Below are 27828 nucleotides of genomic sequence, written 5' to 3'. Positions count from 1 at the left end.
TCCATTAGTACATGTCGGACCCGCGTGTCGCCACTGTCAGTGATCGCGGACCGAGCGCCACCACACGGCAGGTCTCGAGAGACTTACTAGCACTCGCCCCAGTTGTACGGACGACGTAGCTAGCGATGCACACTGACGAAGCCTCGCTCATTTGCAGAGCAGGTAGTTAGAATAGCCTTCAGCTAAGTCAATGGCTACGACCTAGCAAGGCGCCATTAGCATTACATAACTTGTATCTAAAGAGTCTCCCTTGTATCGTCAAGAGCGATGTACCACAAGGATGGATTAAAGTTAAGTATTCCAGGAGCTACGTACTTTTCTTTATAGCATTCATTACGTATCCTGTTTCAGACCTATCTACTAGCCTGCGTGAGTTAACGCGTGCCTTTCGGCTACTTCCGAGTGGCGTGGCTGTCTTGTTACGCCACAACAATAGGTCAAAATCTCCCAGACTAACCGATGAGTGATCTCCATGTAGTGTCCAAGTGCTCGAGTACTTATCGTAGGTGCTTCATCGAAGCGCTCGAGAACAGTCTCTTCAAATGCAGCATCCCGTCGTGTTCGAGGTCTTCCAGCATTATCACGATATTCCGCTAACGAGCCTCTTTCGCCAAGTCGCCGGGGAATTGCTGTAAACGTATGCCGGTGTGGGGGTGGCGTCTTGCTGGGTACCGTTCCTCATACAACCGTCGAGCTTCATGCGCATTACAGTCGGATAGGTCGGATAGTCCATAAACAAAAACCATATCTTGTTGTTCTTCAGACGAACACAGTGCCGCCATGCTTACTGTATGACTAAATCGCAGGGGACGTGTGTGTGCTCCGAAGCGAAGCTTACATGTGAATGCCTCTGACGTGAGGTGGAGACAAACTGCAAGACCTGTTCGACACGTGTGCGTATCACGCTGGGGCAGTGACGGGGCGAGGGACGTTTGTATGTGTGAACAGACAACCACAGCGCTACCTGTCAACCGACGAACGGCAACAGGGAAATCCCACGGCCAATCGGAGCGAGTGGCGCCAAGCTTCCGTAGTTTAAAAATAGTGCATTTTCGACCTACACAACATTAGTAATTTTAGTTCCTACTGGCATCAGCTATCCAGGTTTAAAATTTCGTGACACAATTTTTCTCCACCCTGTATACCTGTTCAGCAGTCGGCAGTGATGGTTGAAGTGGTCACTGTAGCAAGTAGATAACTATTAATACTAGTATTTCTGGCCCCTGTTTTGATCACAAGCAAGGTAGATTGTTCCTACACGCCGGTTAGGGGCCTGAAGATGGCGTAGTAAAACGTTGAAACTGGTAGCCAAATGAAATAAGGCTGAAAATTGACGGCTGAAAGGCATTTAACTTGACATCTTCAGTGCATATAGTTTCGTGCAGGAATAGCGCACGCAGAATACCGCGATCGGTAGTTGTGCAGACGGCATGGCGTGTGTTGGGAGAGGAGTAGTGGAGGGGGCTGCGGGCAGGCGCTGTAGGGGACACGCCAAGCGCTGGAAAGCCAGCGCCATTCTAAACTGAAGCCTACACTCACTTTCTTTTTTGTAAATATTAAGCGGGGCCCCTTCACGCCCACACTTGCATGGTGACCATTCAGAAAGATGTCACCTCTTCTTTGATTAGTATTTAAAAAGAATTCCGCCGAATGTGAACCGATTTGTTTTCGCCTGGTTTGTTAACCATTCGTAACTTTCAGAGAAGTGTCACGAGGGGGAATTTTGGGTAGAACCTACACATTTCTCTTGCTGTCATGTTAAAATTTGCTTCTTTTGCCAAAACTCAGCGGAGTTTACACAGCCTCACCTCACTAACATGTTGTGCAGACGCAAATGCGAGAGAATTCTGAACCAGTTCTTTATTAAGTTCATTAAGTGAGGAACTGGGTAAAAGTAAGGTCAGCATCTTGTGAAAAAGCACATCCTCTGTACAAAATAAACGTGTAATGACTTCACTTTTGTTAAACGTGTAATGACTTCACTTATGTTGTTCCAAAACCCATAGCATTTCTCATTTCACCAGCTATCGATGGCCCTTAAAAATTACATTCTTTCATTGGAAAAGTCTGTAGTTAGTGGATTAATACAGTAGATGATGAAGTTTTGCGTAATGGTACGGCAATATATTCTCCTCTTTGTGTGCTGTCATTTTCCAAAATCTCACTTCGATATGTCAAACCGTTTATAAAATATGAGGAATCTTCTGGATATTTCACTTTGGCTTCACCGTTGGCGTGCTGTGATGGCAAATGAGCGTGCTACGTCAGATCAGTTTTCAGGAGATTGGTGGCAGATGGAGACTTCCACTCAAGTCTAAAGAAAAACTGAATAAGTTAGCTAAATTTCATAAACTGCGACGTATTGTGTAATACGCACCAAACGCAAAATCATAGGGACCCCTATTTTCCATTGCAAACTTTTTCGGATTTCGCGCAGTGTCCTACTTCCACGTAAATATCACAATAACTATGACCATTAACGAACCTTTCGACAAATAATAATCATCCTGACATATAAAGCTTCAAGTAACTCAAAAATGATTTTTTTTACCGAATAGTTTCTGTAAAATCGTTTGAGGAAGACTGCAGGGCGTGCACGTCGATTCTGTCATCACCGAGCGGCCGAAAGGTAGCAGACGCTTGTCGGCCTCCTCTTCTGAACAAACGAATGAACTCGTACAGCGCTTTGGGCGAGAACTATACACTGCGCACCTTACACCGTATCCTGTGCAATCTACACTGAAGCGCCAAAGAAACTGGTATAGTCATGCGTATTCAATAACAGAAATATGTACACTCCTGGAAATGGAAAAAAGAACACATTGACATCGGTGTGTCAGACCCACCATACTTGCTCCGGACACTGCGAGAGGGCTGTACAAGCAATGATCACACGCACGGCACAGCGGACACACCAGGAACCGCAGTGTTGGCCGTCGAATGGCGCTAGCTGCGCAGCATTTGTGCACCGCCGCCGTCAGTGTCAGCCAGTTTGCCGTGGCATACGGAGCTCCATCGCAGTCTTTAACACTGGTAGCATGCCGCGACAGCGTGGACGTGAACCGTATGTGCAGTTGACGGACTTTGAGCGAGGGCGTATAGTGGGCATGCGGGAGGCCGGGTGGACGTACCGCCGAATTGCTCAACACGTGGGGCGTGAGGTCTCCACAGTACATCGATGTTGTTGCCAGTGGTCGGCGGAAGGTGCACGTGCCCGTCGACCTGGGACCGGACCGCAGCGACGCACGGATGCACTCCAAGACCGTAGGATCCTACGCAGTGTCGTAGGGGACCGCACCGCCACTTCCCAGCAAATTAGGGACACTGTTGCTCCTGGGGTATCGGCGAGGACCATTCGCAACCGTCTCCATGAAGCTGGGCTACGGTCCCGCACACCGTTAGGCCGTCTTCCGCTCACGCCCCAACATCGTGCAGCCCGCCTCCAGTGGTGTCGCGACAGGCGTGAATGGAGGGACGAATGGAGACGTGTCGTCTTCAGCGATGAGAGTCGCTTCTGCCTTGGTGCCAATGATGGTCGTATGCGTGTTTGGCGCCGTGCAGGTGAGCGCCACAATCAGGACTGCATACGACCGAGGCACACAGGGCCAACACCCGGCATCATGGTGTGGGGAGCGATCTCCTACACTGGCCGTACACCACTGGTGATCGTCGAGGGGACACTGAATAGTGCACGGTACATCCAAACCGTCATCGAACCCATCGTTCTACCATTCCTAGACCGCCAAGGGAACTTGCTGTTCCAACAGGACAATGCACGTCCGCATATATCCCGTGCCACCCAACGTGCTCTAGAAGGTGTAAGTCAACTACCCTGGCCAGTAAGATCTCCGGATCTGTCCCCGATTGAGCATGTTTGGGACTGGATGAAGCGTCGTCTCACGCGGTCTGCACGTCCAGCACGAACGCTGGTCCAACTGAGGCGCCAGGTGGAAATGGCATGGCAAGCCGTTCCACAGGACTACATCCAGCATCTCTACGATCGTCTCCATGGGAGAATAGCAGCCTGCATTGCTGCGAAAGGTGGATATACACTGTACTAGTGCCGACATTGTGCATGCTCTGTTGCCTGTGTCTATGTGCCTGTGGTTCTGTCAGTGTGATCATGTGATGTATCTGACCCCAGGAATGTGTCAATAAAGTTTCCCCTTCCTGGGACAATGAATTCACGGTGTTCTTATTTCAATTTCCAGGAGTGTAAATATGCAGAATATGGCGCTGCGAACGGCAACGCCTATGTAAGACAAGTGTCTGGGGCAGTTGTGAGATCGCTTACTGCTACTATAACGGCAGTTTATCAAGATTTAAGTGAGCTTGAACGTGGTGTTATAGTCTGCGCACGAGCGAAGGGACACAGCATCTCCGAGGTAGCGGTGAAGTGGGGATTTTCCTGTAGGACCATTTCACGTGTGTACCGTGAATATCAGGCGGTAAAACATCAAATCTCCGACACCCCTGTGGCCGAAAAAAAACCCTGCAAGAATGGGACCAACGACAGTATTGGGACAAGGTCGGTACCATTCCAAAATACCGTCACCAACCCCCGCCCGCCCCCGCCCGCCCCGGTTGTGACATAGAGAGAGAGTTAGCGCCCTCTCCCCCCAGCGCTGTCGCATCCGTTTGGTTGCGCAGCCCGTCCGCCGTCGCCACAGCCTGGCCCTTCAAACCGGCTGTCACCTCCGCCTCCTCTAGAAGCAGCAGCTCGCCGCCGCCGCCCACGCTAGGTGTGCGTTCCGAGACGTATACCTCTCCCTGCAAATGATGATGATTACGATTACCCATCACCAGTCCATTCATCTATCGGGTGGACTCCTAGTTGTAGCAACTGTAATAATAGTAATTTCCTTATGGCTAGCAGTAGTTCTCTCCCCCGTTCTATCGATAACGAAATCGATCAGAATAACGGCGTAATGACTCCCTTAGAATACTCGGCAGTTGCTAGAGCGTTTGAGGGGCGAATCTCTTTCACCAGAATTGAGAATCCAGGCGGGAGGTATCGCGATCCTGTAAGGTTTTTGGAGGCGTGCCTCCCCGTCTTGGAGACCGAGCTCCTCAAACTCTTAGAAGATCCGGAATTTAACGCCATTAAATGCAGTGCGGTATTATGCAGTGAACTGAGTCACCCCCCTAAACATCAAGGTGACGCGGAGACGGCTACTCTGCGTTATATATGGGGTGAAAATGGTGTTATTTCTCGGAGCACATCGATTGCTGAGTTGTACCGAGAATCCACCTTGAGCGCCATTATGGACCGATTTTCCGAGATGGAAGTACGTGGATCCGCTAAAGCCCTCAGCGGTATACCACACCTCGACATCCATATACATGTCTATGATTCAATGAATGGAGGGTCCAGTTATATTAAACTCCCTATAGATATTGAGAAAAAGCAGGCGTGCGTTAATGTTCAAAATAACTATGATAATGCGTGTTTTGCATGGTCAGTCCTGGCTTGCGAGAGAAATTACAATTACAAACATCATCCCGAGCGTCCCAGCAGTTACAAAGTCAAAGATATTTAGAGACAGTACAACTTTGACGGAATAGAGTTCCCTTTAAGAATCCAGGACATACCTAAGTTTTAAGCTCAGAATACCGCAATATCGGTCCACGTTTGTGGCCTGGAGAAGAAAAGCAAGTCAGATGAGCAGAACAAGCATACAGTAGTAGGCCCCCTCCATTTCTCAAAATTTGCATGTGAACGAGAGTTGCATGTCAACATGCTGCTCTTCTCCGAACGTGATAATTACCACTACGTCTGGATCAAAGACATGTCCCGACTCATTTCCTCCCAGTTAAGTAAAAATGAACATAAACAACATATTTGTATAAGGTGTTTGAATTATTTTTCATCTCAAGAGTTATTAGCGACACATCTATTAGATTGTGCATGCAAGGACCCGGTACGTGTTGTTATGCCCACTGAGGAAAATAACTTCATTAAATTTAAAAATACTCACCACCAGCAGCGTTGTCCTTTTGTTGTGTACGCCGATTTTGATGCTTGCTGGCTCCTATTACTCGTTGTGAAGGGAACCCCTTAGCCTCACACACAACCTTCACACAAAAACATGTACCTTATGTGGCTGCGTTCCAAGTTGTATGCGCATATGATTGTAAACTTAATAGCTATCAGTCTTATGTAGGGGGGGGGGGGGCGATCCAGCGGTTTGGCTTCTCACTGAGCCTTATGCGGCTGCGTTCCAAGTTGTATGCGCATATGATTGTAAACTTAATAGCTATCAGTCTTATGTAGGGGGGCGATCCAGCGGTTTGGCTTCTCACTGAGCTTGGAAAACTTTGATGGCAAGTTCACAAGCTCTACAGCATCAATATTCCCATGACCAAATCAAAGGAAAATGATGACTTGTATGAAAAGGCTGTTAATTGTCGTATTTGCGGGCTGGTCTTAGATAGAAAAGCTGAGACTCCTCGTAGAGATAACTGAACTGTCATCTTACGGGTAAGTTCCGCGGTACAGCTCACAAAGCATGCAACTTGAAGAAACAATCCACAGTGACGCGATAATAGAGAACAAACATTATCCGCCACAGGAACGTAGGTGGAACCAGGGTAATAATAACTGGAAACCAACCAATAAAAATGCAAGGGATCAACCAGTGCAGAACTGGAGAGCGAGTGAAGACCGCAATCCAGAACCTACACAAATAATCAAAATACGTCCGGCGAACCCTGGCCGTACGCAAACTGCGCAAAACAGACAAGAATAACTAGGGCTGCACACTCGGCTGCGGAAGAACGCGGCCGGGAACAAAGTAGTGTATAATTAGATTAGATTTTTGTGATTTGTTGGCGATGTTTATTTGTATTAGTATAGGCAGTGTTTTATTTGTGTTTTGTGATTATTTGTTTTATGACGTGTGTATTTATTTTCCTATTTTCATGTGCTTGTCTTATTTTGGTATGGATTGTGTGTATATTATGTGTTTGATGTTAAATTTTGTTGTATGGGGACCACTGGGTCGCTTAGTATAGAAAATTTGCTTCATCTATGACACGAGCAATATTTAGAAGTATTAGATTAATTATAGAAGGGGTTATCTTATGTAGATAACTTCCTATACAAAATTTTATGGCAAGGCTATTGGACAGGAGAGCTTTCAGGATAAAATCTGGCTCTGTGGTGGATGGATTTGGGGTGTGTTGAGCGTGTTGTGATGTGGTAGGTGGATATTGCGTCCCACCGAATGTGTTGCGTTTCTTGAGACGAGTGCAGGGTATGACGTCCGACGCGGTAGTGTTCAGGACCCACCCGTTGCGTTATCGGCGTATGGCGATTGTGGGTGTTTCGGGTGATAATTATGAGGTGGTCTGTCCGACGCAGTAGTGTTCGAGACGCACCTGTTATCTCAATTGTGTTGATAGTGTGATCAAAACGACTATCCGGTGGCCTGTCAATCGAAATTAGGCGATAGGGACGCATCAAACATGGATATTTCGTAATCGGCTCGATGAGGATGTTGTGTGAAAAGGCGAGTTTTGAACTGTCATAGAAAGACGTAAATCATGTGGCTGGTCGCACGCAATAGCGTGATCGACAGAGCTTATTGATGATTTGGGCCGTAGGAGTGTTGTAAGAGACGCTAGCCGAGTCTGGGCTTAACTATTTGAGTTAAGCAGAGACGCTAAAACAACACGCCAGTCAGTTTAAAGGATGATAATGAAGGTCAACACAAAAGATAGATGCTCTCAAGTCCAGCCATGAACCTTGACCACTATCACTGATTTTTACTTGTTGTAAAGTGTAAAACTAACTCTTGTTTTGTTCAACAGATAAGCATGACGTTGAATTGAGCCTACCGTTACAGACAGAAGCAGACTAGGAGCGGAAGACCAATGCCATAATCAGTCAAACGAGCGTCGTCTTCAGAATTAGACTAACTGTTCTAAAACATACACTCCTGGAAATTGAAATAAGAACACCGTGAATTCATTGTCCCAGGAAGGGGAAACTTTATTGACACATTCCTGGGGTCAGATACATCACATGATCACACTGACAGAACCACAGGCACATAGACACAGGCAACAGAGCATGCACAATGTCGGCACTAGTACAGTGTATATCCACCTTTCGCAGCAATGCAGGCTGCTATTCTCCCATGGAGACGATCGTAGAGATGCTGGACGTAGTCCTGTGGAACGGCTTGCCATGCCATTTCCACCTGGCGCCTCAGTTGGACCAGCGTTCGTGCTGGACGTGCAGACCGCGTGAGACGACGCTTCATCCAGTCCCAAACATGCTCAATGGGGGACAGATCCGGAGATCTTGCTGGCCAGGGTAGTTGACTTACACCTTCCAGAGCACGTTGGGTGGCACGGGATACATGCGGACGTGCATTGTCCTGTTGGAACAGCAAGTTCCCTTGCCGGTCTAGGAATGGTAGAACGATGGGTTCGATGACGGTTTGGATGTACCGTGCCCTATTCAGTGTCCCCTCGACGATCACCAGTGGTGTACGGCCGGTGTAGGAGATCGCTCCCCACACCATGATGCCGGGTGTTGGCCCTGTGTGCCTCGGTCGTATGCAGTCCTGATTGTGGCGCTCACCTGCACGGCGCCAAACACGCATACGACCATCATTGGCACCAAGGCAGAAGCGACTCTCATCGCTGAAGACGACACGTCTCCATTCGTCCCTCCATTCACGCCTGTCGCGACACCACTGGAGGCGGGCTGCACGATGTTGGGGTGTGAGCGGAAGACGGCCTAACGGTGTGCGGGACCGTAGCCCAGCTTCATGGAGACGGTTGCGAATGGTCCTCGCCGATACCCCAGGAACAACAGTGTCCCTAATTTGCTGGGAAGTGGCGGTGCGGTCCCCTACGGCACTGCGTAGGATCCTACGGTCTTGGCGTGCATCCGTGCGTCGCTGCGGTCCGGTCCCAGGTCGACGGGCACGTGCACCTTCCGCCGACCACTGGCGACAACATCGATGTACTGTGGAGACCTCACGCCCCACGTGTTGAGCAATTCGGCGGTACGTCCACCCGGCCTCCCGCATGCCCACTATACGCCCTCGCTCAAAGTCCGTCAACTGCACATACGGTTCACGTCCACGCTGTCGCGGCATGCTACCAGTGTTAAAGACTGCGATGGAGCTCCGTATGCCACGGCAAACTGGCTGACACTGACGGCGGCGGTGCACAAATGCTGCGCAGCTAGCGCCATTCGACGGCCAACACCGCGGTTCCTGGTGTGTCCGCTGTGCCGTGCGTGTGATCATTGCTTGTACAGCCCTCTCGCAGTGTCCGGAGCAAGTATGGTGGGTCTGACACACCGGTGTCAATGTGTTCTTTTTTCCATTTCCAGGAGTGTATTAATCTTTAACACCACCAGTGGTTGAATTCGTTGTGTGGTGAGCAGATCGAGCGTCTTCATCACACAAGTTGCTGTGTGGGACGGAGAGCACGTAAGAATGGCGTCATCAGCTGAGTTGTAAGGGAGCCAAACGAAATCAAATTGAATGATGGATGAGTCTGCGAAACGTAATCCGAGTGGTCTTATACTTTCGGTTCCTCTGAGAAGGTAAATATGCGGTTAATTTCTTCCTTGATTACAACACCGAACAGATGGTGAAGAGAGTCTTATTGCATTCCAAGTAATAGTATTACAGGGAGGGAGATATTGCTGCTGTCATGGAGATCAGTCAGTGGCATCAAAGTTATAGTGTAAATTGAGGATATATGGATTGGTACAAGGCTGGACATTACTGAAATAGACTGAACAAGGGTGTGCGATAGACTGATGTAAAAATCGAGGCTGTTGGCAGTTTAAGTACAATACATTCTATCTCTGTATTGGCATCTTTGGCCGCATCAGTGACAGTGTATCATTTAATCACTGTGGATGATACGATGAATTTAGCAACTGTAGAGGCAACACACTGCGTATTTCTAAAGCATCAAACACACATGCACCTCTGTGGTATACTCTGTTGTAAGGGCCTCGTCTTGTAGAAGATGGTGGATACTAGGAGAGAGTTTATATACGAGGATTGGACATTTAACAGTGGACCCTATTTATTTACAGCTCGTACAAAATAAATATGTCTTTCAAAGTTTTATTGACCTTCAAAGTAGTCTCCAGCATAGTGTATAACCCTTGCCAGTGATGCTCTTAGCAGTGTCACATGTGTCGACAGTTCGAGTGGCGCGGTCTGTTAATCGATGAGTTGCAGCAGTCGTCAAGCAATTGCTTTGAAGTGTTTCCTTCAGTCAGAAATCGAGTTGAACTCACGAGGACTTACGTCAGGGGACCGCAGTAGGTGGTACAGCACTCAGCAATCCCATCAGTCAAACAAATCAGTAACAGTTTGCACTCTACGTGCTTGAGCATTCTTCTGCAAAATGATGGTCAGGTCCCGCAGAAAGTGTCATCACTTCTGTCTCTAAGCTGCTCGTAGGTTGTGTTCCAAAATATGTAGTGCTTTTACTCGATATTTATTATTTCACAGAGAAATATTACATCATCATCATCGTCATCATTATCATCTTTTCCATACCCCTACTCCGGAAGTAAGTACCATCTTGACAGTGATGGCGATGCGGGGCTATCGGGGATAGCTTCTGAAACTAATATCAATAAATAAATAAATAACCTCAAAACAAAATGAAATTAGTTTTGTGCATCACATAGACAAAGAATCAGTTATGCACCGAATTTTCTGTGTATTAGCATACCCTGTTATAGATACCTTGCTATTTCGAGTCAGATAGTATCGCTTTTGTAATGATTCGCTTTTGTAATGAACCTCGCTTGTAGTTACCGGTACTCATAACTGCGACGAGCACTAAACAATACTACTTGTAAGCCGTATATTTAGGAATGAAGTACCATCGACATTAATGGAAAACGAAGATGATGTATAATTTGATCGATATTTCATGGCTGTAAGCTGTAGGGAATAGAATAATCGAATCAAGCACGTTTAATAGACTGAATCGAGGTCTCGTAAGCCATTAGCCGGCTGCCGAAATATTAATGGGTGAAGCACGTAACTGCCACCGTCACAACTTAGCAAAAGATTTGGCAGGGAGCCGAGAACTTTCAGGCCGTGTGTAAAATCGGTAAGCGAGTCTAAGGATTCCAGTCAGTTCCTTGTTGACCAGTCTGGTGCGGCAGTTGAAGATATCAAAAGCCAAACCTAAGTTTAAAATTTCACGTTTAAGACATCGTTCAAGCATGAAAACCGTACAAACATGCAGTCTCTTGACCTTCGGACGGACCCCCGTATGGAAGATGTATAACTGACATAAGGAAGCACCGTCAAGATTTGAAAAACAGACAAATCATCTGGTCCGGATGGCATTCCTGTTAGATTTTAGAAGGAGTACTCCAGGGAATTGGTCCATCACCCCGCCTCTCTCTCTCTCTTTCTTTCTCGTCCAATACGAAGATCGAAACGAATGGTATAAAGGAACGAAAGAAAGCGCGGGTCACTCCAGTATACAAGAAAGATGAGGGAACAGACCGCAAAATTACAGACCAATATCCCTAACTTCGGATTGCTCCCGAATCTTTGTACGTATTCTCAGTTCGAATATAATAAACATTCTTGAGGCTAAGCTGTTTATGTTGATGAAACAGCCTGATTTTAGAAAGCATCATTCGTTCAAAACTCGGCATGCCTTTATTTCACATGATATATCTAGAACTATAAAGGAAGGTAACAGGTGGATTACATATTCTAGATTTCTGGAAGGTACATGACACGATCTCCCATCGCAGCCCGTTAACGAGGGCACGAGCATATGTAACAGGCTCAGAGATACGAGAGTGGCTATATCCAACATGCAGCCCAGTGCAATTGGATAGCTGCTGTTCTCTTTATACTTAAATGATTTGGCGGGTCAGTAGTCTGCCGACGATGCAGCGGTCTACGATAAGTCATCAAAGCTGAGTGACTGTAGGAGGACACAAGACGATTTAGACAAAATTTCCATTTGGTGTGATGAATGGTCTCTAGCCTTAAATGCGGAAAAAATGCAAGTTAATGCTGATGAGTAGGAATAATAAACCAGTAACTTTCAGGTGTATTACTATCGTCCTGCTTACTTCACTGGTGGGATTGATCCGTTCCAGGTCATGTTGAAGAATTTCGGCGAATGGCTTCTAGATTTGTTACCTGTAAGTGCCATGGAGCTGCTTTCAGAACTCAAACAGAAGTCCTTGGAGGACGGTGTTCTTTCCTAGGAACTGTAAACACAAAATTTAGAGACCATCATTTCAAGGTAACTACCAAACGACTCTACTGCAGCTAACATTAATTGCGCATAAGGACCACGAAGACCAAATACGAAAAAAGTAGACCTCATATGGAAGCGTCCAGACAGCATTTCTACCATCACTCTATTTAAGATTAATTGTACATGGAGCCCATTGAACTTAAAGAATTCGAAACATGCAATGCCGTAGACGTATACAAAGAAAAAAAACTCTGATAATAACTTCTCTGTAATGCAGTAGAAACACGCATACATGAAAAGCAGGAAATACACCCTTCTCAAAGTTAGCTAATATCAACTCTGGCAGCTTGTAGGTGTAGGGTAGAGTTTCGATGTTTCTGTCGCTGGTTTCGAGTGGTTCTGCGAATTTTTTTCTTGGCAGGATAACACCAGTTGTATGGTATCGTCAGTTTTCGCGGCGTATTGCGATTTTATGCCGTCCTTCTGTAGTGCTTTGCATATAGTTGTGTAATTAGAGCCTATCTTTGTGATTAATTACGCAATTAGGATCGATCTTTGCGTCAGTTTCTCAACCAAAATAAATAAAGTACACTAACCTAACCTTCCTCTCCCGCATCTAGACAGGTTTCATGTGTTGGAGGTGCACTTGAGCATTCCGTCCAGGAGCACCAGGGTTCGAGTCCCAGAAAGGGCTCCGGCATTTTTTTAATTTCCCATCAATTCCATGTGTGTCTGGTGGTTTAATTGTGTTAGGTGGGAGCACTTGGCCTTTCCACCCAGGAGGAGCAGGGTTCGAGTTCCAGAAAGGGTTTCTCTCTCTATGTCACAACCCCGCGCCGGTAATAACGACTAGAGAGTCACCACTTGCCGGATACACTGCGTGCGATCTTGTTGTTGTCTACTAACGATGCTTTGGAATGGACTCTCTCTATGTCACAACCCGCTACGGTAATAACGATTAGAGAGGCACCACGTGCCGGATACATTGCGTGCGACCTTCGACTAACGATGCTTTGGAAGGGTGACGGTGTTATGAAAACATTTCATGTCTAGCGCGTATACGTAGGCGGGAGGGAGGGGGGGGGGCAGGGGCGGGCGGGGGCGGGGGCGGGGGTGCGGGCGGGGGCGGGCGGGGGTTGGTGACGGTATTTTGGAATGGTACCGACCTTGTCCCAATACTAACGACGACTAAAGAGAATCGTTCAACGTGACAGAAGTGCAACCCTTCCGCAAACCGCTGCAGATTTCGATGCTGGGCCTCAGCAAGTGTCAGCGAGCCAACCGTTCAACGAAACATCATCGATATGGCGTTTCGGAGCCGAAGGCCCACTCGTGTATGCTTGATGACTGCATGACAAAGCTTTACGCCTCGCCTGCACCCGTCATTATCGACATTGGGCTGTTGATGACTGGAAACATGTTGTCTGGTCGGACGAGTCTCGTTACAAGTTTTTCGAGTGGATGGAGGTGTACGGATATGGTTCAAATGGTTCAAATGGCTCTGAGCACTATGGGACTCAACTGCTGTGGTTATCAGTCCCCTAGAACTTAGAACTACTTAAACCTAACTAACCTAAAGACATCACACACATCCATGCCCGAGGCAGGATTCGAACCTGCGACCGTAGCAGTCGCACGATTCCGGACTGCGCGCCTAGATTACGGATATGGAGACAACCTCATGAATTCATGGACCCTGTATGTCAGAAGGGGACTATTCAAGCTGGTGGAGGCTCTGTAATGGTGTACGTCCTGTCTGATCATCTGCATCCATTCATGTCCATGACAATGCGACACCCCACAGGTCCAGAATTGCTACAGAGTGGCTCCTGGAACAGTCTTCTGTGTTTAAACACTTCCGCTGGCCACCAAACTCCCAAGAAATGAACATTATTGAGCATGTAACTCTTCAGGCTTTCCCGGCGAGATCTTGACATGTGGAATAATCTGGTCTACTGCCGGATGTTTGTGTCGCTCTGGCACAATATTTCGGCCACGTAACTCGTTGCCTTCTTCAGGTGCTACCTGAGACTGCCGTATTGGAGGATCTGGGTTCTTCTACAGGCGTCAGTTGTACTGTATGTGTGTGAAGTGACGTCTAGCCACGCCCAATACATCACATGTTCTATTTTCTGTCTAATTTAATATACTCTTGAGACAAAAAAATCGCAGCATGAATGGGTTATGGAAATTAGTCAAAAATTCATATTCAGGCAGGAAAATGCAAAACTGTAAACTTTGCCGGCCGATAGATGAACGTTTGACGCTGCAGCGCAATTTCACAGCGCAGTTGGGAACGGTAGTAAACAAGGGACATGTTGATACCACGGCATAAAGGCTTCGTGAATTTCATTCCGTGTACTCAGTTGGACAGTAACTTGCCTCGCAGTAAGCGAACAGTATATGCAGGTGTCCACATTTGAGACAAGACGTGTAGTTGGACTGAAAGAAGCCGGTTGAAGTAATCGGCGAATCGCTCGACATTTGAACAGGAGTGATGCCACTATTCTACTATGTTGGCAGTTGGCAGGAATACGTGAACCACGGCGGAACACAGCGTCTAGAAGATAGCGGTCGTCCTAGAGAGATGACAAAACGTGAGGCTTGAGTAATCGTCGGAGTAGCACTTAGGGCCCCGGATTCATCATTATCAGCGATCTAACGTGCAATGATAGTTCAATAAATACAGGGACAGTTTAGTAGGCATCTTACAGAAAGGGGGTCGGGCTCACGGCGGCCGTTGCGCCGACTACCGTTGACCTCTCTACACCAGTAAGCCCATTTGCTGTGGTGTTGGGCACATTCAGCTTGGACTCTGACTGACTGGAGGAGAATTGTCTTCAGTGATGAATCCCACATGGAACTGAGCCTGGATGACCAGCGAAGACGTGTCTGGAGACGCTCCAGACGGTGGTGGAATACAAAGCTGACTGTCGCCCAACAACCAGGAGTGATAGTCTGGAGTGCCATTTCATTTCATAGTACTTACAGTACCCGTGGTCTAGGGGTAGCGTCTTTGATTCATAATCAAAACGTCTTCGGGTTAGATCCCCGCCACTGCCTAAATTTTGATAAATAATCAGCATTGGCGGCCGAAGACTTCCGGCATAAGAAGTCAGCCTCATTCTGCCAACGGCCTTGTCAAAGAGGGCGGAGGAGCGGATATAGGTTCAGGGCACTCTCTTGTCCTAGGGGTGGGAAATTGCCCCTAAAGGCGGAAGAATCAGCAATGATCAACGACATGAGGATGCAGAAGGCAATGGAAACCACTGCATTAAAGACACGTAACGTGTATCCACAGGACATGTGGCCTGTAATTGAAGAAGTGTCATGATGATCTCTCCATTGGCAAAAGATTCCGGAATAGTCCCCCATTCGGATCTCTGGGAGGGGACTGCCAAGGGGAGGTTACCATGAGAAAAAGATTGAATAATCAACGAAAGGATAACGTTCTACGAGTCGGGGCGTGGAATGTCAGAAGCTTGAACGTGGTAGGGAAACTAGAAAATCTGAAAAGGGAAATGCAAAGGCTCAATCTAGATATAGTAGGGGTCAGTGAAGTGAAGTGGAAGGAAGACAAGGATTTCTGGTCAGATGAGTATCGGGTAATATCAACAGCAGCAGAAAATCGTATAACAGGTGTAGGATTCGTTATCAATAGGAAGGTAGGGCAGAGGGTGTGTTACTGTGAACAGTTCAGTGACCGGGTTGTTCTAATCAGAACCGACAGTAGACCAACACCGACAACGATAGTTCAGCTATACATGCCGACGTCGCAAGCTGAAGATGAACAGATAGAGAAAGTGTATAAGGATATTGAAAGGGTAATGCAGTATGTAAAGGGGGACGAAAATCTAATAGTCATGGGCGACTGGAATGCAGTTGTAGGGGAAGGAGTAGAAGAAAAGGTTACAGGAGAATATGGGCTTGGGACAAGGAATGAAAGAGGAGAAAGACTAATTGAGTTCTGTAACAAGTTTCAACTAGTAATAGCGAATACCCTGTTCAAGAATCACAAGAGGAGGAGGTATACTTGGAAAAGGCCAGGAGATACGGGAAGATTTCAATTAGATTACATCATGGTCAGACAGAGATTCCGAAATCAGATACTGGACTGTAAGGCGTACCCAGGAGCAGATATAGACTCAGATCACAATATAGCAGTGATGAAGAGTAGGCTGAAGTTCAAGACATTAGTCAGGAAGAATCAATACACAAAGAAGTGGGATACGGAAGTACTAAGGAATGACGAGATACGTTTGAAGTTCTCTAACGCTATAGATACAGCAATAAGGAATAGCGCAGTAGGCAGTACAGTTGAAGAGGAATGGACATCTCTAAAAAGGGCCATCACAGAAGTTGGGAAGGAAAACATAGGTACAAAGAAGGTAGCTGCGAAGAAACCATGGGTAACAGAAGAAATACTTCAGTTGATTGATGAAAGGAGGAAGTACAAACATGTTCCGGGAAAATCAGGAATACAGAAATACAAGTCGCTGAGGAATGAAATAAATAGGAAGTGCAGGGAAGCTAAGACGAAATGGCTGCAGGAAAAATGTGAAGACATCGAAAAAGATATGATTGTCGGAAGGACAGACTCAGCATACAGGAAAGTCAAAACAGCCTTTGGTGACATTAAAAGCAACGGTGGTAACATTAAGAGTGCAACGGGAATTCCACTAAGGTAAGGAATGAGGAGGTTCTATGCAGAATCGGAGAAGAAAGGAATATGTGGAAAACACTGATAAGGAGAAGGGACAGGATGATAGGACATCTGCTAAGACATGAGGTAATGACTTCCATGGTACTAGAGGGAGCTGTAGAGGGCAAAAACTGTAGAGGAAGACAGATATTGGAATACGTCAAGCAAATAATTGAGGACGTAGGTTGCAAGTGCTACTCTGAGATGAAGAGGTTAGCACAGGAAAGGAATTCGTGGCGGGCCGCATCAAACCAGTCAGTAGACTGATGACCAAAAAAAAAAAGTGGGACCCCTTTGGTTGTCATCCGGGACAGCCTTCCAGTACAGCGGTACATCAACGACATTCTACGCCCCTCTTTGTTGCCCTTCATGGCAAGCCTTACTTGGCTTACATTTCAGCAATATAATGCCCCCACGCACACGGCGACTTTCTACTGCTTGTCTTCGTGTTTGCCATACCCTACAATGACCAGCGAGATCGCCGGATCTCTTCCAAATTGAGAACGTTTGGAGCATTTTGGGCAGGGCCCTCCGACCAGCTCGAGATTTTAACCATATAAAGCGCCAATTGGACATAATTTGGCACGATGTCACTCAGGGGCACATCCAACAGCTCTTCTATCAATCAATGCTAAGCTGAATAACTGCTTGCATAAGGGCCAGCGGTGGACCAACGCGTTATTGACTTGATCAGTTTGTGAAGCTCTTTCTCGTGGATAAATCATCCAATTTTTCTGAAATTGTAGTCATTTGTTTGTCTGTACGTGTCAATCACATCTACCGATGTCCGTGATGTTCGTGATGCGTCTTTTTTGTCTTAAACTGTATTTTGCAGTTCCAGTGAGAGATCAGATGTAAAATGACGCGGGCCTCAATAGGCGTCTCCAGCCCCTCCTCCACCCACTGCTTTTCCATGTTTATTAATTTGAACACAGTTGCCGGCCGCTGGTGGCCGAGCAGTTCTGGCGCTACAGTCTGGAACCGCGCGACCGCTACGGTCGCAGGTTCGAATCCTGCCTCGGGCATGGATGTGTGTGTTGTCCTTAGGTTAATTAGGTTTAAGTAGTTCTAAGTTCTAGGGGACTTATGACCTCAGCAGTTGAGTCCCATAGTGCTCAGAGCCATTTGAACCATTTTTTGAACACAGTTTTATCGCTCAATAAGAAGCAACTGTTGCAGAAGTGTAACGCTCAAGGCGTGTTTTCTTGCATATCAGGAAAACATATATTTCATGCAATGTTCGATTTACTCACCTCCAAATTCATCAGTAATGGTGTGGATCACATTAAGGAATTTGTTGCATCTGCTTAGCGACACCTGAAAAACAACAAAAGTTGTTGAATTGATTATAGTTAACTTTTACTACAAAGCGCTTACAACGGTGAACTAACATTAAAACAAACAACGGTTCACTTTTAACTCTCGTCGACCATTACGTCATTAGAGGCAGGTTTCAAATTTCCCACTGGATCATATTGGACGGATATTCTACCAAACCTCGACAGAGGAACCATTTCGGCCTTTGCGAGAAGCGATTTGGTGAAATCACAGGAAACCTAAACATGAATGGACTTACAGGGATTAGAACCCTAATCCTCTTAAACCTGGGTGCAGAGCCTTAATCTAGGCGCCTTATCGCTCGATAAGAGATTGAAAACAAACAATTCTTAGATCACAGGCATTCTGTGTCACATGTAGTCAGCGTAAAGAAGCTCAGTAAAATAAGTATGAACACTTTAGTACAAAGAAATCATTTAATTTTGTCTGTAATGACTATTACATAAGCCATAGCTGATTTTCATACACGAAATACAAAGGGAACAACATCAATTTTCGGTTACAAACGTTGTTTTTATTTAAATTAGGTTGACTTTCGTACCCTGAACGTAAATATTTTTTCTTTGAAACGCTTGTATTTTACGAAACATAACTAAAAAAGATGAGGCATACAAAAGTTACATATTCGAGTCCGTGTCGTGATGCTGGATACCGGAGTTTGAGTATGACGAGACCATAGAAAACATTTTACCGTCGTTTGTGTTACTTATATGGCAAGATGTGTTGGAATACGAATTTATTTACTTACTGCCGTAGTGTGGTTGGCATTGGGTTAGCGTCCAACTGGTAGCTTCCTATTCACTATCATTTACTACTCATTACTACTTTTTATATGGCAAATTGTGTTGGAATACGAATTTATTTACTTACTGCCGTAGTGTGGTTGGCATTGGGTTAGCGTCCAACTGGTAGCTTCCTATTCACTATCATTTACTACTCATTACTACTGTTTATATGACAAGTTGTGTTGGAATACGAGTTTATTTACTTACTGCCGTAGTGTGGTTGGCATTGGGTTAGCGTCCAACTGGTAGCTTCCTATTCACTATCATTTACTACTCATTACTACTTTTTATATGGCAAATTGTGTTGGAAAACGAATTTATTTACTTACTGCCGTAGTGTGGTTGGCATTGGGTTAGCGTCCAACTGGTAGCTTCCTATTCACTATCATTTACTACTCATTACTACTTTTTATATGGCAAATTGTGTTGGAATACGAATTTATTTACTTACTGCCGTAGTGTGGTTGGCACTGGGTTAGCGTCCAACTGGTAGCTTCCTATTCACTATCATTTACTACTCATTACTACTGTCTATATGACAAGTTGTGTTGGAATACGAATTTATTTACTTACTGCCGTAGTGTGGTTGGCATTGGGTTAGCGTCCAACTGGTAGCTTCCTATTCACTATCATTTACTACTCATTACGTTGAGTATTGTCAGAAACCGGCGTCCATCCAGCTTGTGCTGCAGGGGGGTGAAGCTCATAAGGATTTCAGCCCACCTGGAGCGCCACAAGATTATCAGTCCTTCCACATAGCGTCTTCTTATTGGTTGATTTATAGTCTTCCATATTTCTTTTGGTTTCGTAGTAAATAGAAGCTGGTTTCATCGCATAGTGTTCTTAATTATGACTTCTTATGTGTCTTACGCTCTTTGAACTGCATTCTAAATATGTTCTTCATATTCTGCCCGATTTTTTTAGCACATCCGTAATTTTCGGTTGGATAAATGATTCCATGTTTGTTTTTGTTTCATGTAAAACAACAGCTGGTTTCGTGGGTGGTGTTCTGTGGACTCATGTATGTGCACTGCCAGGAAAAAAGTTACTGAACCTTTTTAGAGGTTTGTAACTCACTCAAGTTTTATTGTTGAAAAAGTGCATATGGAGTACATGAAACGACTACATTTAAGATCAATAGCACAAGCGATTCTGAGGTGCTAGTTGTCGACCCATGCTAAGACACCCATATTAGGACGTGGTGTAGCATCCATGGGCGGCTGACTCTGGCATCCAGTCGATCGTACAGACGGCGATTACCGTCCTGGGATGCGTTATGCCGTACCTGCTCAACCTGTACACCTAGTTCTGTAAGAGTTGTTGGTTGACAAGTCACACATGTGCTCGGCTGGAGACAAGTCCAGTGATCGTGCTGGCCAGGGAGGTTGCGGCACGTCTTTCAGAGCATGTTGAGACCTAAGGGCAGTGTTTGGGCGAGCACTATCCTGTTGGTACAACACATCACCTTCCTGTTGCAAGAAGCGCAAAAGAATGGGTGTAACAACGTTCTGCATGTAACAAGCGCTGGTTAGCGTACCCTCCAGAAACATCAAAGGTGAACGAGACTTGTAACTTATAGCACCCTAGACCATAAAGCCTGGGTGGAGCAGTGTGTATTGGACGAATGCACTCTAGGAGAAAGCGCCTACCAGGTCTATGTTGCACGCGCAAACGACCACCGCTTGCTTGCAGACAGCATCCGCTTTCATCGCTGAAGACCACGGCGCGCCATTCCATCTTCCAAGTGACCCTCTGACGGCACTAGTCGAGCCGAGAACGTTGATGTGGCGTGAGTGTACGGGCTAGAGGTATGCACGCATGTGGACCCACTGCTAATTACCAGTTAACAACCGTTCCTGTTGACATGTCTGGTCTCATAGGTTCTCCTATCTGCTGTGGTAGCTGTACGATCTGCCGCTGCTGCCCTTACAATACGACGATACTAGCGGGCGTCTGTGCTGCGTGGACTTCCAGGAACCTCGTCTGACACCAGCATCGTTGCACAATTGACACGGAACGTCCACCTTGTGTGGCAATTGTCCGAACGGACCATACCGCCACTAGGAAGCCCAGAATTTGACCCTTTCAAACTCGCTCACTTCGCTGTAGAAAGCATGAATGCGTTCAAATGGTTCAAATGGTTCTAAGCACTATGGGACTTAACATCTGAGCCGGCCGCGGTGGTCTAGCGGTTCTGGCGCTGCAGTCCGGAACCGCGGGACTGCTGCGGTCGCAGGTTCGAATCCTGCCTCGGGCATGGGTGTTTGTGATGTCCTTAGGTTAGTTAGGTTTAAGTAGTTCTAAGTTCTAGGGGACTTATGACCTAAGATGTTGAGTCCCATAGTGCTCAGAGCCAGCCACTTAACATCTGAGGTCATCAGTCCCCTAGACTTAGAACTACTTAAACCTAACTAACCTAAGGACATCACACACATCCACGCCCAAGGCAGGATTCGAACCTGCGACCGTAGCAGCAGCGCGGTTCCGGACAGAAGCGCCTAGAACCGCTCGGTCCCATCGGCCGGCCATGAATGCGTCTCCGTGGGCCGGACGGAGTGGCCGAGCGGTTCTAGGCGCTTCAGCCTGGAGCCGCACGTCCGCTACGGTCGCAGGTTCGAATCCTACCTCGGGCATGGATGTGTGTGATGTCCTTAGGTTAGTTAGGTTTAAGTAGTTCTAAGTTCTAGGGGACTGATGACCTCAGCTGTTAAGTCCCATAGTGCTCAGAGCCACTTGAATCATCGTCTCCGTGGCATGGCTACCTTTTTGCTTAACACGTTTGCACCACAAAGAGCCTTCTGGCTGTGAGTATTCCGTAAGGATAGACACAGTTCGCGCTCTGGTAGCTATACAACTACGCTATCTGTTGGCAGACGACGCTGAAACCATTATCAGTACATTTGCTATCCCCAGGTTGCATATGCGGTAACAGGATCAAAATCGACATCGTCTTTCCAAATGTACTATTTTTTTCCAGCAGTGTACGTTCCCACTTACGATCCATGTATGAACAGCTCGATTTAAATGCGTTATATTACTCGCAATCTACTTTATTTTTGTTCGCATCCATTTTCCGTACTTTCCCGCATTTAATGGAGAATTCCCTGTTATCAACTTTTGACAGAATTGGTATTGGTTCAAATGGCTCTGAGCACTATGCGACTTAACTTCTGAGGTCATAAGTCCCCTAGAACTTAGAACTACTTAAACCTAACTAACCTAAGGACATCACACACATTCATGACCGAGGCAGGATTCGAACCTGCGACCGTAGCGGTCGCGCGGTTCCAGACTGTAGCGCCTAGAACCGCTCGGCCATTCCGGCCGGCCAGAATTGGTATTCAACGTAATTACTATTTGTCACGGAATAAGTACGTAATTCTGCTTTCAATGGTGTTGCTCCTTGCCCTTGAGTACGCTGTGTAGTCTTAGCGACTAGAGCATTCCTCTTTGCAAATGCTAAAAATGCAACATTAAATACGCAGACTTGTTCACATGTTACTAACGGGTTTTACAAACAACACAGAAGTCAGTGTACTAGAACCATCCTCCCACTTCAATGAAAATTTTGCTGTTCTCCATCAAATGCGAAAAGAAATTAAGTAGAATATGTGCAATACACTCACAGTGTATTTAAACTGAGCAGTTCAAACGTGGATTCGTAAGCACGGACAAATATACATGAGTCTTCAGAACATTATGCGATGAAATTAGCTTCAGTTTTATATGAAACAAGAACACGCATGAAATGTTTTACTTTACCTAGTATTATGGATGCAAGCAAAAGTGAAGTAAGACTCGAGTGGCACTGAAGAGTCCCACATCTTACACGCCCTATACACGTTCCATACTGATGTATGCTGTACCAACCTAGATAGTGTAGTGACTGACGCACTAGCCCGTATATTATGTATACTGTCGTTGTCATATTTCATTTCACGTAAAGTTATGGAGCTCTACAATACCCTTATTGGATAAGCTTAGTTTTTCTTATATTTTGCAACGAGCACAGATTTAGCAAAATACTACCTTGTAGAGAAAAGTCCAATGTAATGTGTAAATCTGTGTTATTACAGTGTAAAATATCGATACTACACACTTGTACAACTACTAACAGAAGAAGATCGCTGACTTCCTCCATGCCATCCAACATAGATTCTAAAAACGTCGCGCATTGACACCGTGTATCCTGAAAGCCAAGGATCATAACCTTCTTGCGGAATCAGTTTTTCTTGAATTCTTAACAAGAGTTCGACTCAGTATCACAAAAATATTTATTAATCACAATGCGGTCATATGGCTATCAGACGAAACTTGTGACTGGACTGAGCATTTATTGGTATGCAGAATGCAGCATGTAATCTTCGAAGAAGAGTTATGGACAGAAGTAGATGCAACTTCATACATGACCCAGAGATATGTGTTGAGACCCTTGTTGTTCATGCTGTGTATGGAAGACATGGCACAATCAGTGTTCTAGCAGTAGTGGACACCAAAAAATCCTGATGAAGATCCCAGCAGAGGTGTCAAACGTCGAACATTTTAGAAGAAACATGACGCGGCCTAATAACCCAGAAGATTTCAACTTCAATATTAATACGACTCTCAGACTTTTTGCAGATGATGCAGTTATCTACAATGAAGTACTATCGCTAAAATCGTGAAGAAATGTTAAGACATAACATCTTGATAAGATTTTCATGCAAGTGGGAATTAGTGAAGTTCGGTGGCAGGAGGAACAAGACTTTTGTTCAGATGAATACAGGTTTATAAATACAAAATCAAATAGAGGTAATGCAGGAGTAGGTTTAATAATGAATAAAAAATAGGAGTACGGGTAAGCTACTACAAACAGCGTAGTGAACGCACTATTGTGGTCAAGATAGGCACGAAACCCACGCTTACTACAGTAGTACAAGTTTATATGTCAACTAGCTCTGCAGATGACGAAGAAATTGATGAAATATATGATGAGATAAAAGAAATTATTCATATAGTGAAGGGAGACGAAAATTTTATAGTCATGGGTGACTGGAATTCGAGAGTAGGAAAAGGGAGAGAAGGAAACATAGTAGGAGAATATGGATTGGGGGTAAGAAATGAAAGAGGAAGCCGCCTGGTAGAATTTTGTGCAGAGCATAACTTAATCGTAGCTAACACTTCGTTCAAGAATCATGACAGAAGGTTGTGCACATGGAACAACCCTGGAGATACTAAAAGGTATCAGACAGATTATATAATGGTAAGACAGAGATTTAGGAACCAGGTATTAAATTGTAAGACATTTACAGGGTCAGATGTGAACTCTGACCACAATCTATTCGTTATCACCTGTAGATTGAAACTGAAGAAACTGCAAAAAGGTGGGAATTTAAGGAGATGGGACCTGGATAAATTGAAAGAACTAGAGGTTGTACAGGGTTTCAGGGAGAGCATAAGGGAACAATTGACAGGAATGGGGGAAAGAAATACAGCAGAAGAAGAATGGGTAGCTTTGAGGGATGAAATAGTGAAGGCAGCAGGGGATCAAATAGGTAAAAAGATGAGGGCTAGTAGTAACCGTTGGGTAACAGAAGAAATATTGAATTTAATTGATGAAAGGAGAAAATACAAAAATGCAGTAAATTAAGCAGGCAAGAAGGAATACAAACGTCTCAAAAATGAGATCGACTGGAAGTGCAAAATGGCTAAGCAGGGATGGCTAGAGAACAAATTTAAGGATGTAGAGGCTTATCTCACTAGGAGTAAGATAGGTACTGCCTACAGGAAAATTAAAGAGACCTTTGGAGAAGGGAGAACCACTTGTATGAATATCAAGAGCTTTGGTGGAAATCCAGTTCTAAGCAAAGAAGGGAAAGCAGAAAGGTGGAAGGAGTATATAGAGGGTCATACAAGGGCGATGAACTTGAAGACAATATTATGGAAATGGAAGAGGATGTAGATGAAGATGAAATGGGAGATATGGTACTGCGTGAAGAGTTTGACAGAGCACTGAAAGTCCTGAGTCGAAACAAGGCCCCTGGAGTAGACAACATTCCATTAGAACTACTGACAGCCTTAGGAGAGACAGTCCTGACAAAACTCTACCATCTGGTGAGCAAGATGTATGAGACAGGCGAAATACCCTCAGACTTCAAGAAAAATATAATAATTCCAATCCCAAAGAAAGCAGGTGTTGACAGATCTCAAAATTACCGAACTATCAGTTTAATAAGTCACAGCTGCAAAATACTAACGCGAACTCTTTACAGACGAATGGAAAAACTGGTAGAAGCCGAACTCGGGGAAGATCAGTTGGGATTCCGTAGAAATGGTGGAACACGTGAGGCAATACTGACCTTACAACTTATCTTAGAAAATAGATTAAGGAAAGGGAAACCTACGTTTCTAGCATTTGTAGACTTAGAGAAAGCTTTTGACAACGTTGATTGGAATACTCTCTTTCAAATTCTGAAGGTGGCAGGGGTAAAATACAGGGAGCGAAAGGCTATTTACAATTTGTACAGAAACCAGACGGCAGTCATAAGAGTCGAGGGACATGAAAGGGAAGCAGTGGTTGGGAAGGGAGTGAGACAGGGTTGTAGTCTATCCCCGATGTTATTCAATCTGTATATTGAGCAAGCAATAAAGGAAACAATAGAAAAGTTTGGAGTAGGTATTAAAACCCATGGAGAAGAAATAAAAACTTTGAGGTTCTCCGATGACATTGTAATTCAGAGACAGCAAAGGACTTGGAAGAGCAGTTGAACGGAATGGACAGTCTCTTGAAAGGAGGATATAAGATGAACATCAACAAAAGCAAAACGAGGATAATGGAATGTAGTCGAATTAAGTCCGGTGATGCTGAGGGAATTAGAGTAGGAAATGAAACACTTAAAGTAGTAAAGGAGTTTTGCTATTTGGGGAGCAAAATAACTGATGATGGTCGAAGGAGAGAGGATATAAAATGTATACTGGCAATGGCGAGGATAGCGTTCCTGAAGAAGAAAAATTTGTTAACATCGAGTATAGATTTAAGTGTCAGGAAGTCGTTTCTGAAAGTATTTGTATAGAGTGTAGCCATCTATGGAAGTGAAACGTGGACGATAAATAGTTTAGACAAGAAGAGAACAGAAGCTTTCGAGATGTGGTGCTACAGAAGAATGTTGAAGATTAGATGGGTAGATCACATAACTAATGAGGAGGTATCGAATAGAATTGGGGAGAAGAGGAGTTTGTGGCACAACTCGACTAGAAGAAAGGATCGGTTGGTAGGACATGTTCTGAGACATCGAGGGATCACTAATTTAGTATTGGAGGGCAGCGTGGAGGGTAAAAATCGAAGAGGAAGACCAAGAGATGAATACACTAAGCAGATTCGGAAGGATGTAGGCTGCAGTAGGTACTGGAAGATGAAGAAGCTTGCACAGGATAGAGTAGCATGGAGAGCTGCATCAAACCAGTCTCAGGACTGAAGACCACAACAACAACAACAAGATTTTGTGAGGCTTCAGTATCCTTAAAAGTCGTAATATTTACTACTTTTAAACAGTTTGGAAGCTCATTATTTAGTTTTACCATATATTGAGTATCGATAGTCATGCAGCAACAACTGTTTGTGCTGCATCCAGCAGTAACAAATTATCTTTGTTGCCGATAATGGTTTATGAATTATCTGGGCCGTTTCTACCATTAGGGAAGACTAGTCGGCAAATGCAGGAAAAAATTAATTTCAAATCAAGCAGTGAAAAAACAGCAAATGAGAAGAAACATGGAAAATAGGTGAAATTAAAGCACCGAATTGTTTTCAAAAGCATGCGGAAAAGTTACTTAACAATCTTTAATTACTCTGACGAAAGTAAACACATTGGCTCTACATATGTCAAAACTACAGCAGCCGCTACTGAGTACGAAACGGAAACAACGCAAAGAGTCACTGCCTTTAGAACACCACAAAATCCATCCGTCATCGGGATTCGAACCTGGACCCATCTCGGACGAATGATCGGAAGCCAATGGTTTAGGCCACTGCGGCTAATAAAAGTTGTAGAATTCTCAATAGAAATTGCAAACAAGGCATTATTTATTTATTTAATTGCAAGAAAGTAGGTGCTGAAAAAGATGAAATTTATTCCTCATTCGAGAAATATTTTAATGAAAACGGAAACGAAATACACTACGTGCGCAAGAGTATACGGACACACCCAAAAACATTGTCCTGCCACCTAGTGCCAGGTACTCCATATCAGTGACCTCAGTAGTCATTAGACATCGTGAGAGAGCAGAGTAGGGCGCTCCGCGGAACTCACGGACTTCGAACGTGGTAAGGTGATTGGGTGTCACTTGTGTCATACGTTCATACGCGAGATTTCCACACTCCTAAACATCCCTTGGGCCGCTGTTTCCGATGTGATAGCGATGTGGAAACGTGAAGAGACACTTACAGCACAAAAGCGTACAGGCCGACCTCGTCTGTTGACTGACAGAGACCGCCGACAGTTGAAGAGGGTCGGGACAGACGTCTATCCAGACCATCACACAGGAATTCCAAACGGCACCAGGATCTTCCTGGCAGAATAAAAAACTGTGCCGGACAGAGACTCGAACTCGGGACCTTTGCCTTTCGCGGGCAAGTGCTCTACCAACTGAGCTACCTAATTACGACTCACGCCCCGTCCTCACAGCTCTACTTCCGCCAATACCTCGTCTCCTACCTTCCAAACTTTACAGAAGCTCTCCTGCGAACCTTGCAGAACTAGCACCCCTAAAAGAAAGTTTTAATCTTCCAGGAAGTTT

At 45.3% G+C, this 27828-nt stretch overlaps 1 protein-coding gene across 5 annotated transcripts in view; it reads right to left on the bottom strand.

Moving 5' to 3' along the window:
- The window catches only part of LOC126195432 (uncharacterized), a 455740-nt gene that overhangs the window by 185750 nt on the left and 242162 nt on the right, over window positions 1–27828 (bottom strand). For all 5 annotated transcript variants that reach the window (XM_049934050.1, XM_049934049.1, XM_049934046.1 and 2 more), the window contains exon 6: window positions 18184–18247. In XM_049934050.1, coding sequence (XP_049790007.1) covers window positions 18184–18247 — 64 coding nt within the window. The remainder of the gene's footprint in view (window positions 1–18183; window positions 18248–27828) is intronic.

Source organism: Schistocerca nitens, chromosome 7 (genome assembly GCF_023898315.1).
Source record: "Schistocerca nitens isolate TAMUIC-IGC-003100 chromosome 7, iqSchNite1.1, whole genome shotgun sequence".
Taxonomy (NCBI): Eukaryota; Metazoa; Arthropoda; class Insecta; order Orthoptera; family Acrididae; genus Schistocerca; species Schistocerca nitens.
Note: the sequence above shows the minus strand (reverse complement) of the source record. Positions and strands in the feature narration are given on the sequence as shown.